Source organism: Cynocephalus volans, chromosome 11 (assembly GCF_027409185.1).
Source record: "Cynocephalus volans isolate mCynVol1 chromosome 11, mCynVol1.pri, whole genome shotgun sequence".
In the NCBI taxonomy this organism is placed as follows: domain Eukaryota; kingdom Metazoa; phylum Chordata; class Mammalia; order Dermoptera; family Cynocephalidae; genus Cynocephalus; species Cynocephalus volans.
The window spans coordinates 24,354,135-24,375,701 of NC_084470.1; the positions used below are offsets into that span (position 1 = coordinate 24,354,135).

General features: G+C 39.6%; 1 protein-coding gene across 7 annotated transcripts in view; it reads right to left on the bottom strand.

Annotated features, from left to right (window-relative positions):
* Positions 1-4,335: 4,335 nt before the first annotated feature.
* The window catches only part of CEP63 (centrosomal protein 63), a 45,857-nt gene continuing 28,625 nt past the window's right edge, over positions 4,336-21,567 (bottom strand). For 4 of the 7 annotated variants that reach the window (XM_063113957.1, XM_063113953.1, XM_063113955.1 and 1 more), the window contains 9 exons: positions 17,998-18,231; positions 17,617-17,750; positions 16,662-16,799; positions 15,194-15,308; positions 14,108-14,305; positions 12,146-12,232; positions 8,211-8,416; positions 7,113-7,392; positions 4,336-4,729 (listed from right to left, as the gene is read on the bottom strand). In XM_063113957.1, the coding sequence (XP_062970027.1) occupies positions 4,571-4,729; positions 7,113-7,392; positions 8,211-8,416; positions 12,146-12,232; positions 14,108-14,305; positions 15,194-15,308; positions 16,662-16,799; positions 17,617-17,750; positions 17,998-18,231 (1,551 nt within the window). In that variant the 3' untranslated portion in view covers positions 4,336-4,570. Of the gene's footprint in view, positions 4,730-7,112; positions 7,393-8,210; positions 8,417-8,676; positions 8,709-12,145; positions 12,233-14,107; positions 14,306-15,193; positions 15,309-16,661; positions 16,800-17,616; positions 17,751-17,997; positions 18,232-21,567 lie in introns of all 7 variants that reach the window. The other 3 variants (XM_063113959.1, XM_063113956.1, XM_063113954.1) reach the window with 2 other exon arrangements.

A 21,567-nucleotide genomic window follows, 5' to 3' on the forward strand; every position in this document is an offset into this window, starting at 1 on the left:
TCAAATCATTGAACCTGGCCTTTAGGGGCAACATAAAATTCTCAAATTCTAGGTTCCCACAGAGAAGAAAATGTGAACTGTGGTGTTCAAATTATCGAAATCGCACTATGGAGAAACAGCTTTCATAGAAGATTGCTTTAAAGGCCTGCAGTCCATCATTTCTCTAAATTTGTCCCTTTGATCAAGGCAGGCTACAAGAGCTATCCACCGTTAGGTTTGGGACTCTCTCAGAATGGGCTTCTCTGAATTGCACTCCAGCCTTATGCCATCAGCCCGCACTGGAAAACACAGCAAGAAAGCTGTGTTACTGTAATATTGTGTTACTGTCAGTCATGGATATATTGTGGGACCTCTCCTAATGCTCGTACACCTTCTCAAATGCTTCTATACACACTCAGAAACAACTTACTTTCTCTTCAGCCTGTGATCTGTCTTGATCTCGTGGGCAGCATAAAACTTTTAAGCAATAGTGTTTCCTCCTCTGCTTTGACCTCTAAGCAGCTCAGAGGTAACTTTGCTGCCTGCCTCTAGCAACTGGACTGGGCAACTGGATTTGTGAATCAGTGCTTTTAAGGCCCTCACTTCCCTTTTCCCTGATTCCACCGTTTATTTCTTTTTGAATGCTATTTCAAACTGTTTCTGGAACAAGCTGACAATTTTTTTCTAACGTCGGTCATTCTGCACTTCAATACTGACTGTGACAACTGTTTGATTCACCTCTGTCCTCAGTGACATACAGCTTATTTTATAGTTCTCTTTCTCACCTGTAACTTTCAGGCACTAAACTAAACTGTGTTTTGCAAACAGAAAACCACCACCCACAGTTTACCAGGTGTTATGAGTGTATATAAGACCGAAGGTAGAATTATTTGAAGTAAACATCACAGAAACAGAGCGGTGTAGTATTTTTTTCTATTCAACAGGATACTTTCATAGTATTAACTACACCAGGCAGTGTTGTAAGTGCTTCACAAATATTATCCAATTTAATCTTCACAAAAACCCTATGAGGTATGTATTATTTTTATTGCCCTCACTTTGCAGATGAGAAAACTGAGGCATGGAAGGGTTAATTAACTTACCCAAAGTCACACAGCTAGTAAGTGGCAGAGCTAGGATTATGAACGGGGCTGTCTACCTGCAGGGTTCACACTCTCCACCTCTAGGCTCTTTTCGAGCCAGGGCTCTGGGGCCCTTCACAAACCCTTAAGCTGTCTTTGTCAAATGGCAGCAAGAACATCTATAGCCTCCTGGACTTGTCGAAATCAAATGAGGCTCTGTGGGAAGGTACATCCAGCCCACGGTGGGAACTCATCTTTGCCCTCTTCAGCTAACACCAGCTGAGGACTCCAGACGGCAATACATTGGGAATCTAGGGTGAGAGAAATGTGATAATCCCCCCAACAAGACAGTACCTGCAGAAACCAAAAGTAGATTGCAGACCCCTCATCTTTTCATCTCATTTGGGTGCCATGATCACTTTGAGATTTTGTAAAATGTGTGTTAAGGAACTAACTTAAATTTAGTTTTCACGTTTTAATATTTGGAATATCTTTTTGAAAATGAAGTTGAAATTAAATTACAATCAAATGTTCTGACAAACTTAGCCATCAATTAGCTACTTCAACTTTACAAAGCACAGTGTAAATTTAAGCAGATACAGAGTAACCTCATGATTCCTTAAGTATTTCCAGTGGCTACAGAGTCTGTCATTGTTCCTCCTAGTCAATCCATAGTAAGAAAATTTCAGAAGCAGGGGCTGTAGCCTACAGATTTTAAGCCGAAACTTTGAACAGTGTGAAACTCAGAAATCCCCTCATACCAATCCACATAGGTACTTTCAGAGTCTGCAAAGCCTTTTTAGAACTGTATGTTCAGTAAAGCCTCTCAGCCCCATCAGATGTTATTCCCGTTTTACAGAGAAGTACAATGAAGCCCAGATGGCAGTGATTTTCATGCATCTGGCAAGTGGTGCTCAGGGTCCGCTGTGTGTCAGGCGGCATGCCGGCTGAGGATGCAGGACACAGCCGGGACAGATGAGAGGACAGCACAGTGTGCCCAGTGCTCTGCACGCGGCACACAGGTGCTGTGAGAGCAGCGAGGAGACTAGCCCTGAGTCGGTCAGGGGATGCAGGAAAGCTCTGCCACGTGAGATAAAGTAGACAAGAGAATGAGGTGCTTTAGGGACACGTGGCAGGGGTGGGAAGAAGAGGTGACGCAGAGGACAGCACATGCAATAGCATGAAGGAGACCATGTGGTGCACCCAAAGAAGGACACTCATCCCTCAGTTCAAACCATTTGAGCACTGCCTCAGTGCTGGGCTTGTGCCGGGGAGGAGGATCCCACCATTGGCCAGATAGGCGAAGTCCCTGCCCTCAAGGAGTTTCATTTTAAAGGCAGAAATAGACAATAAAAACTTACATCAAGTAACAAAGCAATTTAGACAGTGGTGAGTACTACGGAGGAAATAACTCAGGGCAGTGAGCTAGAGAGACTGGGGGAAGCAGGGTTAGGGTGCAGCCGTCAGGGGAGGCTTGCTCAAGGGAGGTCGTTGGAGTGCAAGCTGAGGGAGGAAATGCCAGTCACGGGCAGGGTGAGAGAAGGTGAACAGCGAGTGAAAGGCCCTAACATGTTAACACGTGCCGCACTCAAGAAATGGAAAGGAGGCCAGCATGCATGACGTGGGCAGGCCCAGATTATCGAGGCCCTGTAGGTCAGGACAAGTAATCTGGATTTTATTTTGAGTGCAATAGAAAACTCAGAAAGGTTTTAAGGGAGGTAGCAGTGATATTATTTCATTTACATTTCTAAAGGGTAATTCCGGAGCTCTGAGGAGGGTGAATTATTAGTGTCAGGAGTAAGAGTAACACCAGTGAGGAGGCTGCTAGGTGAATCTAGGTGAGAGAATGGCCTGGATCAGGGTGACAGTAGTGGAGGAGAGAAATGGTTGGACCTGAGATAAATTTTGGAGGCAGAACTGACAGGGCCTCCCAGTGGATTGGATATAGAGATGTGGATAAGGAAGGAATTAAGCATAACTCCTAGGAACTGGCAAACATGATGCTGTGTCCTGAGATGGAACCCTAGCAAGAGGGAGAGCCAAGGGTTCTCTCTTGGAAATGTTAAACACAAGATGCTTATCAGACGTCCAGGTGAAGACAGCTCATAAGCATCTAGGTATCTCTAAGACAGCAACTCTGGGGAGAGGTCAAGACTAGATATGAATGTAGGGGTCACTGACCTACGGATAGTATTAAGAGCTTGGTAATAAAATGGAAAAGTCTAGGGAAGAGTATAGTGAGTGAGAAAACCCATGTCAAGCCTTCTGACACATAAGTTAGAAGAGGAAAAGCCAGCAAAGTAGAATGAGGTGGAGTGGCCAGTGAGGTAGAGGAGAGACCAGGAGCACCAGGCCATAGAAGCCAGGAGAGGCAGAGGGAGAGGCCAACTGGGTCAACAGATGCTCGGGGACTGAGTAGGTCACTGGCGACCTTGAGAACAAGACAGCAGTTTCATGTCGGGGATGGAAGTGGGGTCAGAGGGGGTTAAGAAGAAAATGGGAGGTAAAGAACTGGAAACAGTCACTGCAGACAACTCTTTTCAGAAACATTTGAGTGAAGGGAGGCAAATACACGGAGCAGTGGATAGAAAAGCATATGGAATTGAGGTTTCTGGAAGAAAGGAGAAATAACAGGATGTTTGTACGCTGATGGGAAAGATCCGCTAGAGAAAGGAGAATCGCAGGAGCCACGCCCCCGAGCTGGCAAGTACTACACTCCTTCTCCTTGTCACTAACTGCACATTCTAGGTCCTTTGCTGGAGCTATTTCCTGTGATCCTCAAATGCTGGCATCCTGCAGCCCCAAGCCCAGCACCACGCTCTCCTCTCCTGCATGTTGACATCCAGACCTTTGTCGCCTGCCTAAACCTCTCCTCAGCAGTGTAGACGCTGAATGTATCCATGGATGTTCCATGGGCACCACACACTAAAGCCAGCACCTCCCCCTTGCCCACCTCTCTCTTCTACTTGAGTTTTGAGCAAAAGAGGGCTCCTTGCCAAGGCTCTCCAGCATGGCCCCTTCCTACACTCCCAGACTGACTTCACACATTCCTCGCCCAACTGGCTAGTGAGTGGCAAAACCAGCGTATTAATCCAGGTCAGCCTGACTCTACAACCCATGCTTCTACTACATGCTTCCCTTAAAGGAAGTTCCTGTCGTTACTTTATTTTCAACATGTTTCATAAAATCTTTATTTTAATTAGTACAGAGCTATTCACATTTAAGTCATCAAGACAAAGTATCACTTTATAATAAATATCCACATGAGAAAAAAGGCTAGCAAAGTGGTTTATTCTCACAAGTTACTGCTGGAAGCAGTCCTTCAGACAAATCAGAGCAGTGAAAATGTCTAAGAGAAGTATCTATTTTTCAGATTTCTTCACCACTGCTTTAGTACGTATCATCTTTAAAGTTTTATATGTTCATGTTTTTACAGAGCTGCTACTGCATATGACAGTAACTCTTTGGTGTTTATTTTTATTTCCAAGTTTGTGATTTTTTTAGAGAGGCTACTTTAGGGCTGTGAATTGTCTCACTGTCTTTTCACTCTCTCTTTTTAGTTCTTCAATGTGGGCATCCAGGCGCTCTAGAATATGATGAGACCTCAGTTCCTCCTCTTCCAAAAATCTGGTAGCTATTGAACCAAGGGGAGATACAGGCATGGAACTCTAGAAGAAAAACAAATTTTGACATGTATAAGTAGAATATTATATTTCTAAGATAGACTATTTGTGATATTTTCTAACTAGTAATATTAAAATGTGATTGTTTTTCCTCGGAAGAGATATTTCTTTGTTCTCATGCTAATGACAAGGGCAGTGAAGGAAAAAAAATAAGTTCTGCAAAAATTAACACAGATCTCTCCCTTTCTGATCCAAGTTGTTTCAATGTACTGTGTCATATAAATATATTAGTTATTGATCTGAAGAATATCTTAATTTAGACTTTTATACTCTTCTATACCCCAAAAGAGAACATAGTTAAATGTCTGTTATTTCAAACTCGCTTTAAAAATATGAACATGTTACTTTCATTTAAAGCACAGAAAATCTACCATAATAAATTAAATACAAGTTTAAATCAATATTTTTTCTCCTCCAAAATTCCAGTCCACAGTTCCTGATGGAGTTTGGATGTGTTGTCCCCTCCAAAACTCATGTGGAAATTTGATCTCCAATGTGGCAGTGTTGGAAACTGATTCAGTCATGGGGGAGGATCTCTCATGAATGGATTAATGCTCCCCCTGGGGGAGGGGGGATTAATGAGTGAGTTCTCGCTCTATTAGTTCCCACGAGAGCTCGTTCCTTAAAAAGACCCTGGCACGCTCTGCTTGTACCCGCCAGCTGCCTGCTACTGTCTGCCATGAGTAGAAACAGTCTGAGGCCCATGCCAGATGCAGCTGTCCCAGAATCGTAAGCCAAATAAACCTCTTCTTTATAAATTACGCAGTCTCAGGTAATTCTGTTATCGCAACACAAAACAGACTAAAACAGTTCCATATCTGAAACCCTTGGAGCCAGCGGTGTTTCAGAATTCAGATTTTAGGAAGGTAAAACAGGACACACGCCACATGCAATCGCTCCTCATTCACAATAGTCATGTTCTATGAAGTCACCCTGAACACTGAATCAGCAAATACAGAATCTCTGTCCCCATGGGAAATACACACATACAATCATATATACACATACAATCATACACACACACACCCTCACATAGATCATAATCCTAAATCCTAGAAACAACTCATCCTGGTGGATTCTATTTTCTTTATCTGACAAAAGAAAACAAAAGAAACAAGGGTCAGAAGTGCTAAATGACTCTCTGCAAGTGAGGCTGGCCATGCACGAACTGGCTGAGATTCAAACCCCAACCAGCTGGCCCAGAGCAGAACTTCCTGCGCTGCCCCGCCACTGCCACCACCACCCTCTGGTCACCTCCTGTGAGCACTGAGCCAAGAAGGCAGAGCGCTACCTCGTTCCACCTCAGCTGGGAATGTGCAAGTCGGTGACAAATTTTTTGCTGTTCTGCTTATATCCACAAACGACTGAGGAACTGCCTCCAGTATTGATTTGGGGATTACAAACAATGTCAGGAATAGGCAAATTCACGAAGACAGAATCCGTGAATAAGGATCAACTGTATTACCCTAGTGGAGTCTGACATAACATCCCATAACCAAACAAACTGGTATTTCTGAAGCAAAACGCACGGTCATTCACTAACTGGGATAAATGAAATCTATACACATAGTCACATCAGGTCAGGTCAGGGAAAGTTTTGGTGCCAAAAAAGTTTTGCTGTCAAACTTAGGAAGAAAGTTTTCAGGGCTTTTTTACATTTCAGAATTACATATAAGTGAAGTGGGGACTTATTTTGAAAACTAAAAGGAAATTTTTCCACGGACTTGCTGCACCTCAAAAATACTGAACTTGCACAGGTATATGACCATAGCTGGTGACAGGAATAAATGGCCTGAGGCAAGTGCTTCAGCAAAGAAGGCAAAAACTGGTGGAGTGTGCACAGTGGTGAAGATAGAGGAGGCCAGCACAGCATCAGAGGCCTCCTCTGCCACCATGTCCACCGTCGTGTGGCCACCCAACCATGCCCTGCACACTCCAGATGCACTGCCTTCCTCCACCTGCAACCACCCCGTTCCCTGCCACCACTGCTGCTTCCCTTCCTCACTGTCCTCGCCTCAGGAATATCTTGGCATCCACAGATGTTCCTTGAACCAACCACTCCAGTACAAAATTGACCCTCTCTGAAAAAGGCAGTAAGGGAATTTCCAATTAGGGTTAGAGACAAATGAATACCTATAACTCATGTTATATTTCAGAATTAGGATGCATTTGAAAAGTAATCTTGGCTGAATGTGTCCTCAGAAGCAAAACTGTAAGACAGAAAGAAATACCTGAGAATAATAAAGGGTACTGATGATAAAGAACTAGTAAGAAAAAAAAAGAAACATCACACTCGTCACCCTTAAAATAAAAAATTAAATCAAACTAAATAAACTAATAAGCTAGTTAGATCAGAAAATTTCCATACCGAAGACAGAAGCTCTTCTTGGTCATTCACACTCTCAGACATAGTGTCAGAAAAACTGGCTTCATTTGTATCTGGCACTGAAGCCAAAGAGAGTGTTTTACACAGAAAGTAAGAAGTTAAGGAGATAGTGGAGCTGCAAGGGCTGATCTGAGGACTCAGGGGGCTGAGGACCCTGAGCACAGGCTCTACACTATCCGATGCTTGTCCTCTTGGAGAATGAAGACCTGTTGTGTAGTGCTCAGTCTTTACTCCATCATGTCTGTACTGGCCATGGGTTGGCCTGGATAGCAGATTAGAAAACAAAACAAATTAAAAATTGTAGCAAGTTTTCTCTTTCCAACAGAAATGTTCACTTTCTTTTAGTGAACTTTAGAGAACTTTTTAGTGAACTTTAAGTTCACTTAAAAATAAACAAACAAGCTAACTAGTAAGGCTACAATTTACAAAATGAGCAGCACCCTCAGACCAAGTGTTACTTCATTAATTCAGTCCCCAAATATCCAATCCCCACTGCCAGGCCCTTGCCCTCCCACACTTACAACACAGCAAGGAAGGCAAGCCAGTGGCCAGAGTAACCTAGTGTGTTAGTGCTAGGACAGAGTCAGTACCATGCACGTAAGAAGACACGTAACCTCACTGGGGTGGAGGTAGAGGTAGGAGTGGAGGTGAGGGTGGGGGTGAGGGTGTAAGCAAAGGCCAGGTGGCTTTTCACTAACTGCTTACTTCTTAGGGGAACAGCCTATAATTAATTGACCAAAAATACAAAGAAACTTTTTTATAAAAAGGCCAAATTCTGTATCTTATGGGACAAGTAGGGTTGAGGAGATGGAGAGCAGAATAAAAAGGCTCAGGGGAATAAAGATAATGTACAATCAGAGTGTACAAAACTAAAGCTTTAATTAAATTGCTGTACAACCCCCCTCCACTTTTTAAACTGTTTGTAGCTTTACTTGTGCACACTGTACTTCAGAAATAAACAAAGAGGACTTTAATGAAGATTTAATTTCTGTAAGTCAGAAATTATTCTCAAAGATTCTCAAAGAATGAGAATTATATTGCAACTATACACATTTTAAATAAACTTTTAAGAAATTTTACTTGAACTCTGTATTCCTGAACTCAGTTGCTCTGCTGTGTGTTGCTTTAACCATCCTGTCATTTTTTTTTTGGCACATCTGAGTAGAAATCTCCAGCTGAGATTTGGTATTCATCAAATCTTTCTGCAGTTGTTGATTTTCAGACACTAATTTATTTAATGCCTCAATATAATTCTCCTGGAGGTCTGCTAGTGAAATCTCTTTTGCCTAATAAAAAAAAATAAAAATACTAGAGTCACTTAATTTGTACAAGGATACCTGTGATCTGTGATACTACTGCTGGTTGAAAAATTCAATATTTTTTAAATAACTAGTTAAACTATGGCTTTACTTTGAGAAAGTAAAGATTTGTTTTTAGTTCTCTTAAGACTGTCAGAGAAAAAAGGGTTCTGTTTCTTAAAGTAAACAGGAGTGGAAAGTTAGAAGCACAATGGCCTTCCTTATGTGCCAAGGAATATCCAACTTACTGGAGGAAGGATGGAAACAGAGTGGAGGAAAGCTGTAAGTGAGAATCAGAAACAGGGAAAAAGAAAGAAAAGCAGCCATGATTCTTCTGCAAGAAGGAGATTAAATAGCCCCAGAATAACTACAGAAGAAAATAGAGAGACATAGTTTAAGGAAAGAAATTTGAATAAAAAGATTCTGAAAAGGAATTATGGCTGGCAGGGACACTTTTAAATAAATATCCTCTGATCTTAAACACTTTTACATAACTTTGGCTTCTATTCTTGTATGTAAATTTGGACATGATAAAGCAGGATTTAAATACAGGTTGAGCATCCCTAATCTGAAAATCCAAAATCAGAAATTTTCCAAAATCAGAAATTTTTTGAGTATTGACATGAGGCTCAAAGGTCATACTCAAAGAAAATGATCATTAGAGCATTTTGGATTTCACATTTTTGGATTAAGGCTACTCAACCAGTAAGTATAATGTAAATACTCCAAAATCTAGAAACAAAACAAAAACAAAATCCGAAACCCTCCTGGTTCCTGAAAAAAATGGTAGTGTGATCTAATGACAAAATATTCTAATTAGTATTCTGCAAAATTATGGTAATCGTCTTTGGGGTTTAACATGATGTTTAGCTTGGTCTTTTCCACTAAAAATTTTCTAAAAGTAAGCTGGTCAAGAGTAGTCTGACAAAGATAATTCACCTAACAAAACATAAACTTTAAAACATAGCTATCTGTGTACCATTAGTAACAATGAGTTATAAAATCTTTCGACAAGTTGTAAATACCAGATAAAATTTCAGAAAAGAACATTTGCAGGACATATAATAAACCGCAAACTACTGTCAGTTTTTTAAATATGGTAAATAATTTATTTCATCAGGACTGATGCTTTCACTATTAAGATAATTAGATAATTTACTAAAATAGTTACTAAACCCAAACATTCATTTGTAAAAGTAATCCCACCTTCTTAGGTGGCAAAATGCAAAAGGGCACTGTCTAATAATTATTCATAATAAAATGTATATATTCACACTGTGTATAACTTCAAAACTGGAGGAAGTTTAAACTGCTGACAAGATTTTCACCAGCCTGAGTTTGATGTCTGATGTCACTAAACATACTTTTTTTAAAAAGATGTTTGTCTTTGCTAGGCATCCTTTAAAAATTTCTCAAAGTTAGTAGGTTATTAACAACAATTATAGATAAATGAATGTGAAAAGTAATATAAAAACTGAGTAGCAAAACATGCACCTAGCTGTGTATTAGATGGAGTTTTCAGCAGAAATTAAGCTGAACAATATTTCTGGTCATAGTCTAGCTTAAGTTCCCCTTAGAGTTCTCATCTCTTAAATATGAACAGGTAATCACTGCACAAGATGAGATCCTCTCAATTAAGTATTGCTGAATTCTGAGCCATTCTAGTATCCTGTGGTGTAAATAAGGTTAGTTCTTTGATTTTTCCACTACTAGCTTACTACTGGCTCTTAGTCCTGGCATATAAAGTCATTTACCATCTATCCACCCATCCAACTACCCATCCACTCATCCATTCATCTTGTTCCTTACAAAATGTTTAGCTATTGTCTCCTCTCCTATTTTCTTCCATCCTTGTGAGTTTGTGCTTTTTTAAAAAAAAAAAAAAAAATCTTTTCATTATAGTTTTAGAGGGATTTGGGGAGTGTATTACAAAATACTGGAAACTGGGTGATTTATAAAAAAAACCAAAATTTACTGCTTACAGTTTCTAAGGCTGGGAAGTCCAAAGTCCATCTGGTGGTGGTAACAGTGACCCGGGGGTCTCACATTGCAAGACAGTGGAGGGCGAGGGAAAGAGAGAGGGGAGAGGGGAGAGAGAGAGAGAGATAGACTCTCCTCTTCTTTTAAAGCCCTCAGAACCACACCCCTGACCACCATTTTTAATCCATTCTCTACTGCAGGTCCTACAATCCAATCGTCTCTTCAAGGCCCCATCTTTCAATTTCCCACCCTCTTAACAGTCACAGTGGGGGCCAAGTTTCTAATACATAAAACTTAGAAAACATAATTAAAGCTTCAGTGAGTTTTGGGGGGACATTATTCAATCCACTACAGGGAGGGAGGGTGATTAGAAGAGTGTTTTCATTTGCTATTTGAAATGACAGCATATTTCATAGTAGACAGTGCCACAAATTAACCATCTAAACATTTAGTTCATTTCAAAATTTTGGATATTGCAAACAACACTGCAATGACCATTTTTGCACATTTGTTCCTATAGGATGGATTCTTTGGGAATGCAAATTGATAAGACCATTCTGAAGAAAAATTTAGCAATAACTGTCAAAATACAAAATGTGCATGACCTGGGAGTTTAGAGGCTATATCTATAGCTATATCCCTTGCCCATTTTTCTATTAGGTTATCTTTTCCTTATTATCTTTGTAGGGAATCCTTATATATTAATATTTTATATTAACCTTGTGTCTGTTTTTAAGACTGTTTTTTTCTCTGTCCATATGTCTTTTTTAATGTGGTCTTTTGCTATCCAGAAATCTTACATTTTTATGTTATAAAATCCTTTATGGCTTCATGATGCTTAAAGAATCTTACCCTTCCAAAAGATTATAAAAATAGTTCCCCATTTTTCTGGTTAAAATATTCTTCTAGCTTCCTGAACTTTCTTCCACCCCAGCCTCCATAATCCATGATTGTGAAATTAGAACTACTCAAGAGCAAATAGGGAGCACTATACATCTTTTTGGAGGCATATACTCTCTGCAAGTACAGAAAAAATAATTTATACAATCTTCAGACATTTGACCCACATCAAGAAAAGATGGGTCAGAACAGATGAGTCACTTTGCAAGCCATAAGAATTTTAAAACAAAATAGTTTAAAAAGCACCACACTGTTAATCATGTTCTTTCTGGTTTCACAAATGCTTATATGCATTTCTTATCCTCCTTACTAGATTACTATAATCTTTTAAAGGCAAGAATCCTATCTTATTCATCCTTTTATTCATTACAGAGCATACTAAAATGCTTTGAACAAAAAGGATTCTAAAATATTTGATTAAATGAATTATATCTTGTAGAAATATAATTAAAACTAAATTATTTAAAAGATAATATAATGAAAAGCTATTGTGAACATAAAGAATTACAATAATAATAATAATAATACCAGCATCCAGCATTTATTGCATACTTACATGCCAGGTACTATACTAAACCCTTTACATACATTCTCCCTGCAAAGAACACACAGTCTGTATGTATATTTTATCACATACCTAATATAACAATATCTTCCTACTACTAGAATGGAGAGTCATATTTTGCTCACTTCCATCATTGTTTTGACTTCATTTTATTTGAGAAAATTTCTGCAAAAGGATCATTTAGTTTGATCTTAACTTTCTCTTTATATTATCAATATTTACAGTGATTTTTTTGAAGGGTTAGAGCGTAGAAAAAGTTTCTATTTATGTACCTCATGTACACCCAATTCCAATTTCATCACCATTTCAGAAAGACGACGATTTTCTAACCTGAGTGACTCCAGCTCATTCAAAATCTCCTAAGAAGGGAAAAGCAGAAAAAACAAATAAAAATAACAAATAAATCAAATGCATCTTACAAAATTTTTCCATATGTAATTTTCATTAGGCTAAGTTACCTTCTTTGTTCATATATATATACACATATATATGAATTATATATATATAATACTGTGCTGCATAACGACGTCTCGGTCAGTGACAGCCCACATATACGACGGTGGTCAGAGCAACAGGCTATACCATATGCCTGGGTATGTAGTAGGCTGTACCATCTGGGTTAGTGTTAAGTACTCTATGTTGTTCACAAAAATACAAATTCACCTAGCAAAGCATTTCTCAGAACTCATAGCCATTATTAAGCAACACATGACTATACATATATAAATACTTTCTGAAAAGATACTGTAAACGTAGGTGTTATCCAGGTGTATTAACATGCATGTGAAGAAAATACTACTCTGAGAGGATGCATCAGGTGATGAAGCAGCAAAGCTTCAGTTCGCTGTTAAAGTCTCTGGCCACTCTCCTGTGTTAGCCTCCTCTAACTTGGCTTCTACCTCCCACATCGTGTGGAAGTGCATCTCTTTCACAAAATAATAACTTATTTTCAGTGCTTATTCTTAGCTTTTCTGTTTGACCATTCCTCCTTGAAAAGTACTGCCTTCCTTGGCTTCCTTCTTCCTTGGCAAAAAAAATATCTGCTTTCCTTCCTCACCGCTATGTTTTTTGTTTGGGGTTTTTTTTTTGTTTTTTGTTTTTTTTTAGCTCCATTCCAACATCTTTTTTACCTTAAATAAGAAGTATCCTAAGTTTGGTTCAAGTCACTGATCTTCATACTCTATGCTTTTTCATTATAATCTCTAAGTCTCTTAGGGGGGTTCAAATGCCAGCTTCATGCAAGGACTCCCACAGCTAAATGCCTAACCCTGATTTTAATCTTAAATTCCAGGTCTCCTGTAGAATTGCCTATTAGATGTTTCCACACAGAAGTCCAGCCTTTATCTCAAACCAAATGTGCCAAACCAGTGTCCCCTCCACCAGCTTCCCTGTTGTGTGTACCTTCCACACAAATTCATCCTCCTCCTCCAACCTGCTCTCTTTCTTTTCTCTACTTCATTAAAGAATATCCCTTTCCATTAGTTGCTCAAGCTTAAATCCTGGTGACTTCTTTCCTTAATCCTATCTACCTCACCTGCCCTGTCCAATCACATACAAGGCTCAGTCAATTTTACCAAGCAAATATCTCCAGAATTCAGCCATTTCCCTTTACCTCTCCTACCCACTGTTCAGGCTACCACCTTACTGCTATAGCAGCATCTGAGCGGTCTCTTTGCCTCTTTGCTTATTGGCCACTCGATGACCACAGAGACCTTTACTCCTGCTTAAGGCCATTCTCTACTGACCTCAGAATCACACTAGAACTCCTTCACACAGCTGACAAGGCCATTCAGAAGCTAGTCCCTGCTTTCCAGTCCCACCCCTTCCACTCAACCCCCTTGAACTCTAGTTTCAATCACAGGGAGCATGCCATACTCTCTCTTAGAGACCTCTCTCTGTATTTTTCCTTTGCCCAAAACACTCATCCTCCCCCTTCATCCAGCCCTCAGGTCTTCGCTTAGACATCAGGCCCTCTAGGAAGCTGCTGCATCCAGTGGTCCAGGTCTGGTGCTCCCCAGCACCTCTACCCACACACTGACACAGTCACTTTACTTGTCTGTGTCTACTTTCACCTTCCTACCAATCCCTATTAGACTGCCTGTTACCCAGCATACCCTTGGCCCAAAGCAGATGTCTAATAAAAATTTGCTGAATTAAATATTATGGAAATCACATCTTTAACAAATTCAATCTTCAAAAATAAACTTCAGATAAAGTTTTTGTTCAGCCTTCACCTTATGCTCTACTGCTTTTTCTTCTGCTTTTTGCATCTCTGCTTTAAGTCGCTTTTCCATGTCTGAGGAAGAGCCTTTGGCAGAAGCAATAGTGATATCTCGCTGATGCAACTCCCGAGTTAGCTGAGAGATTTCCACCTTCATCCCTTCTAGTGCAGAGCTGTAACTTTGTTCTGCCTGTAAAATCTGTTCTTTCAACTACAAAGCAGCAGAAAGGAAAGCACCAAAACTTAAGAGAAAGCATTTAGATAGAAAAATATATAAATGGTTAATAAAATAACGTTGGCCTTACCTCAAGACATAAAATTTTCCGAGATTAAATCTACAGAAAATTAGCAATTTACCAAGTTGCATGTCTGTACTGAAGAACAGGCAATTATATCCACAATCATTTATTAGCTCTCAAAACAGGGAGAAATGGGTTATTCAAATGCTGAGGACCAATATCAAAGTCCATACACACTTTACTTAAAGGATAGCACCTTTGACCTTCATCCTTTTTTTAGTTGCAAATCTAAAAATTTTGCCTCTATGGTTCTCTGGTCTAAAGAAGACAATAAGTAACATAAAGAAAGACAAGAGGAAGAAAAGGGCTAGAGGTAGTCTCAGAGAAGAAATAAAAAAAAAATACAAGTCAACGAATAGGACAGCCAGGGCCCATTAACGTGGAGACAAACAGCTCTGCATACCTCAATAGCCAATGAGGATATTAACTTCAAACACAGAAAAAGAAGAAAACATATAGCCACACCCATCTTTAGTCAATAAGAAGATATTAAATGATTTCTCATATCTTTCTTCAAGCAAGAAAGTATATATCTTTTAGAAAGCTTTTCATGAAAACATGCTTAAAGTTTTAGAGTCCAAAGAAGACAGGCTTCAATTATCTTAAAAATATTTATATGGCATCCCTGAGGATGTCAAAGAAAGAAGGCACTTTCCCTAAGCACATCCCAGGTGCTCTTCCAGTCCTGAATGTTTGGACTACATTTTTCTCTCATTAAAAATGACCCCTATAACCTCCCAACCCACAGCTCAGTCCATAAATATATACAGCTTTGCGATCCCAGGCATGCAGATTTTTACCATCTTAATCTCTGCCCTGTACTGATTGTTATATCCTTCCATCTTCTTCAATTCTTCATATTTTTCCATTAGTTCTTGGCTCAGCTGTTTACATGTTGCACTCACAGATTCTAAACTGTATGACAAAAGTAAGATCACATATTTAAAACAAAACAAGAACCCTGAAACCAACAAATTGGATTATCTAATTTACCTTCTTGATGTCCAAGAAATATCCTGCCAGTATCTTAAACATCCCCTCACCCATTTAGAAGATTACATTTCAAAGGTTACTAAAAAGCCAATCAATGAAAAATCTATGATAAAAATGTAAATTTTAGTCCCAATGTCAAAAATAACAATAAGCTTTATTTTATTCAACCTAAAGCACACCTATCTACCTTGCTAATGATAGCAAAGACTATCTTAAGTATTCCATGTATTCCAAAAGGAGTAAGGCAAAAAATACGTGTGTGTGTGTGTGTGTGTGTGTGTGTGTGTGTGTGTTTAATACGTAAAGAAAACAAAAAAAATCCTCAGTGGTTTACAAAAACAGAAATAAAAGTGAAAACTAAAAATGTATTACTTAAAGATAACCTAAAAAGTATAAAATGGCTATTTTGTAATTGTTTGCTTAAGTAATAGTTTATGTACTTTTATCTTTTACATATAGAAAATGTTAGTGTACAAATGATCACGACTCATGTGTTTAAAACAAAATATCAAACTCTTCCCAGTCAAAAATGTTATAAGTTTGATAATGAGGCAAGTTAGCTGGGCATGGTACAGCATTAGTCAGGATTCAATTAACACCCAAGGGAGTATCAACACCACTGCAGAACAAAAAGAACGGGCACCATGTGTCAATTGTGACCTTTCCGAGAACAGTTTCAGTGAGGTGGTAGGGAGGAAAACCTAACTGAAGGGACTGTAAACAGGTAAAAGACGAAGAAGTAGAAAGAGACAGCACAGACAACTCCTTTGAAGAATCTGGTTTTGAAGGAGAGCAGACAAATGTGGAAGTAACTTGATGGGGATACAGAACTAAAGGAGGGTTTTAATTTTTTTTCTAAGATGGGAAATATTACTGCACATTTTGTATCACTGAAAATGATTCAGCAGAGAGGAAGAACTTGGTGATGTAGAAGAAAACAGAAATAACTGCAAAAATGGGACAAAAGCGGAGGGGTTAGTCTTAGGACACAGGCATTTCATCCAACAGTAACATGGGCACAGATCCTCAGTAACAGATTATGGGCACAGATGCATGCAGATTCGTGGATTTGGTGTTAGAAAGATTAAGAAGTTCTGCTCCAATTGCTTCTGTTCTCAATGAAATAAGAAGTTAGGTCATTTGCGAATCCTAGAGAAAAAAACTTACTTTTTTCACTAAGACTATTATACTCGTATTAGTTGACTTTATCAATATGATGATCAAAAATTCATTTTAACAACTTGAAGTTTTTGAAATATGCATATAATTATCTACCTGCCTTCAAGACGAGTCACCTCTGCCTGTAGAAGTTCTTCACTAGTGTGGGTAAAATCCAGTTGGGAGAGGACATTGTCTAAGTCCCCCTGCCCCTGAGGGGTGTAATTCCTGTCTGCCTGGGACTCCTCCAGTGGTCTATGGAAGAACATAAGATGATTAGTAAAGGCCTTTCATTTTTGCAAACGAAAACAACACATAACCAGTTTGTATTTCCCAACCATTTTGGTAATTAAACTCTTTGGAACTCTTCAGTTTGTCTCCTCCTTTACGAAAAAAACACCAGGAGAGTGAAGAGTTAAGAGATGCTGCTTCTCAAAAAAGTCAGCAGCAATTTACTCCTTTCTTAACTGAAATTTTGTTTGTTTGCCAAGGGGAAAAAACAGACAAAATGGCAAAACACTGTTGACATTTGATACCTTGAGACAAAGGAACTGAAAAGTTACAAGAGAATTCTGGCAAGAATAAATTTGTTCACTAGACTTAAATCAAGCAAAGGCAGCATAGCTCATTCTATTACCTCCCACTACAAACCTCTCATAGCAGTCATTCAGATAAAAAAACAAAATTAGTTTTAGAAATGTTTTTAAAAGGGTGAGCTCAAAGGCTGGCTGTATGAATCATGACCTATTCTACTAAGAAAGGGAGGACTTCCAGGAGTCGTGGACTATAATTCCCTTCACATCCCGAGTTTCACCAAGGGTGCAGACTGACCACAGGGTTTCCAACTTTCTAAACACCAGAATCTCTGTTAGGGACTCAAACTGGAGGGAGAAAAAAACTAACCATGCAAAATTTTATAACACTATAAAAAATCTAACTCAGAAATTAAAACTGAATAAGAGAATCCACAATATAATCAAACACAAAATCTACAAATATGCAATATTAAAACTGGTGCTTAATGCCAAACCACCAAGTGGCTAAAATGAATAATATTTAAGATTAAATATACCTTATGGCTTCTACTGGGTGTTGAGTGTTAGTTGCCTTTAATTTTTCTTGTAGCTTCTCCATTCTTGCCTTACAAATTAAATTTTCTTGAGCCTGAAGAGCTGCCTTCAATTCTTTCTTTTCTTCCTGCAGAGCCTACAAAATACTCAGAAAAAAAGTCAGATATTATTGCAATTTTTATATTTCATAAGAAAAGGAAGCCAGGGAGTCAGGCTGTAAGTTATATAACAAGCATGGTAGTTAAAAAGCTATCAATATCTGATCCATCAGCTACACAGTAGGGAAGAATCCATAAATTTTGGAACCTAGTTCTAGGTTAATTATTCTCTCTCAAAACACTCATATACACATTTCCCCCAATCACAGTAACTTTAAAACACACCTCTAATAGTTTTTCTGATTCCCTCAATTTTTCCTCTTTTTGCCGCTGTTCCTGCAGAACAGCCATATTGGTTCCAGCCAGGTCGTTAACCCTCATGGTGAGGCGCTCTATTTCCAACTCATTGGCACAGATAGTGTCATTGGCCCGCTCCAGCTTACTGCTCAGGTGCTGAATTTCTGACTGAGTAGAAAGTTCCACAGATTCTAATTTCTGTTTCCGATTGGCAAGCTGAGCCTAGAAACACATAGATTATCAACAGGTAAAAGGGAAATGCTAAAAGAACAATCAATAAATAAACAAGATTAAAATTAAACTGAGTTTCATTTCCATAAAAACATAAAGCTTTAGCTTACTAAAAATATATAATAAGTATCTTGAGAAGAAGGAGTAAGAAAGAATTGAGAAAGTAAAGGGATTCCCCAGGAGAAGGGATGCTGTGCATCTACCAAAAAGACAGCTGCATTATTCTACTTACTTGCACAGAAATTCACCTCAACTATGAGCCATTATATAAGAAAACCGTGGTTATCTCCTATCTAAAACACAGGAAATAGGAGCTATAATGTATTATTTATTTTTTATGAAAGTTCAGAAATTAAAATTTTGAAAACCATTGAACTTCTTAATTTTTAGTTCAAATTTTCCCCTCTCTCCACTGACAGCATGTTGCAAGCAATTATTCTGTTTTAACATTCTTTTCAGATACATTACAAACACTCATATTCAGATTATTCAAACTGACCACAAAATGCTGTTTAAATTTGGAAGGGTAGGAAGACTGAGGTTTTGTTCATTGAGGATAAAGGTGCTTAGAGAGGAGGAGAGACGGGTTCTGTTATCAGTTTTTGGACATTTCCTGAGCTAAGAGATATAACCACATACTATAGTGCATCTCAAATTTGTTTCTTTCAATGATATACCTACTGAAGTACAGGCAAATAAAACAACTTTAACAGCTATCTCACAGATCTGTAGTATATACTTCCTAACTTTTAGGCTACACATCCCAGCTATACTGGTTTAACTCCCAACTCACTAGTTTTCACAAGTTTTAATCCAGCATCCAGACTGGTACTTCATCTATACACTGAAGATGGACAAAAATCATCTGTGGAGGTAAACTTCCCATATTCTAAATATTTCTAAAGGTAAAGGCACACAATTTTTTAAAAATGCCCATAAGCCAGAGAGAAGGTAGGAGGAGAAAGGCAACAAGATAAATAGTGTTTATATAAATTACAGATCAAGATTCCAGTGAAAAGAGCAAAAAAATTTTTTTTACCAGATCTCTACAATAGTGTGAAAAAAGGATATCAACATAGATTTAGATTCACTAGAATAACTGCTAAGCATGTAATTATGTCCAAACTTTTAAATACAAAATAACCTTTTTTTTTTCCCAAGAGGAAATCTTATACAGAATCCTGTGCAGAATAAATAATGCAGAGACTGGGTGAGGATGAGAAGGAGAAAAGGGCAAAAGCCCAGCTTGCTGAACCTCCCCCAACCCTACTTAAGGTTAAGCCTGCACAGCAACCCTGGGGCTTGAGAGAACACAGCTGGAACACCACTGCCTGAATGGGCATTCAGGATGAAAATGGACGCATAATTGCAAAACACTAGCATTGTTTCTTAACACTGCAATAGCTAATTAACACTATTCAACTCTGTGATCTTAAAGTAAACTCAGTGTTGAAGTTAGAATTGAAGCTGTATTTTAACTAGTGAGTACAGATCTGATTAAAAACTAACCAACTTCTCAGTTTTAAAGGATCAAGAACATAGCCTTCTTTTATTGATTTACTAATTCAGTCATGCAAAAATATGTGGTGTTTTTAAGCACAGTGAAAAATACATAATCATCTCAAGTACAAATTCTAAATTTTCATTAACTAGAATTAATACACTAGGCTTGCGCTGTCCATTATCATGGCAGTCATTAGCCACATGTGTCTACTGAGCACCTGAAATGTGGCTAGTCTGACTTGAGATGTGCTCTAAATGTAAAATACGCACTGCATACCAAAGACTCAGTTAAAAAAAGATGTAAATGTTGTAAGGATATTTTTGACATACAGGGTTGAGTAAAATATATATATATTTTTTTAATTTATTTTATTTATTGAATCAAAATCGATTATACATATTTTGGGGGTTGAATATTGAGATATGTTGATTAAATCAATATTACTAGCATATATATTGTTACAAATCGTAAGTATTCTTTATGCTCCTTGTCCAATCACTCCCCTTCCCCCATTCCCTCCCCCTCCCCCCTCTAATTGCCCTAGATTTCTTCTCTCCTTCTGAAAGAATAATGGTTATTCTGTTGATTTGTTGCCTAGATGATCTGCCCCATGCTGTGAGATATGATCAGGTCCCCCAATATTATCATAGAGCAGATGCTTCTTCTGTCACTCTGAAATGGGTTTTGTGGAAAGAGACATCCCCTTCTTTTCTTTTTCTCTGCTGGTGACTCTTCTTGTGTGAACTCACTCCAGTGGTTGGCGGACCATCTGCGTGGTGGTTGTGGCGTCCAGCTGCTTTTGCAGCAGCCATGGTTATTGTGGTGGCTGTGGTGGGCCACTCACATGTAGGTGCTGTTTTTGGTATGCTCCTTGGCACAGGCGGTATGCCTGATTGTGGGGTGTGTTTGGTCCCCTTTTCCATGCCTCTGGTCCCTGGGCAGGCCCCAAGGTGCTGGCACCATGTGCCTGGTTATGGGAGGGGTGGCCAGTCCCCTTCTCCATGCCTCGGGTCACCAGGCGAGACCCAAGGAGCTGGTTTGGTGTGCCTGGTTGTGGGAGAGGGGTCTGGTCCCTTTCTCCATGCCCCAGGTCCCTGGGCAGGCCCCGAGGTACTGGCGCAGTGTGCCTGGTTGAGGGAGGGCAGTCTGGTCCCCTTTTCCATGCCTCGGCTACCCAGGTGGGCCCCTAGGTGCTGGTGTTTTGTGCCTGGTGTGGGAGGAGGGTCCAGTCCCCGGCTCCATACCTCAGGTCACTGGGTGGGAACTGAGGCACTGGCTTGGTGTGCCTGGTTGTGGGAGAGAGGTCCAGTCCCCTTCTCCATGCCTCGGGTCCCCAGGCGGGCCCTGAGGCACTGGCATAGTGTGCCTGGTTGTGTGAGAGAGTCCAGACCCCTTCTCCATGACTCAGGTCCCCAGGCAGGGCCCAAGGCACTGGCTTGGAGTACCTGGTTGTGGGAGAGAGGTCCAGTCCCTTTCTCCGTGCCTCGGGTCCCCAGGCTGGCCCCGAGGTACTGGCGCAGTTTGCCTGGACGTGGGAGTGAGGTCCGATCCCCGGATCCACACCTCTGGTTCCCAGGCAGGCCCCAAGGTGCTGGTGGTGTCCCTGGGCCAGAACTAATTTTTTGTCCTTTGCTTCTAACATGGGGGAACTTCCTGTGGGAACCAGTACTTGAGCGGTGTGGTTGTTTAAATTGTTGCTTTGCTGCTGTTTCCCTAGGGAAGGCTTTTTATGCAGCTCAGGGTTTAATGGTTGATTTTATAGGTAATTCCGGCTCTCCACAGACTTGGTGGATCTGTGTTCTGTAGAATCTCTGATCTGGGCC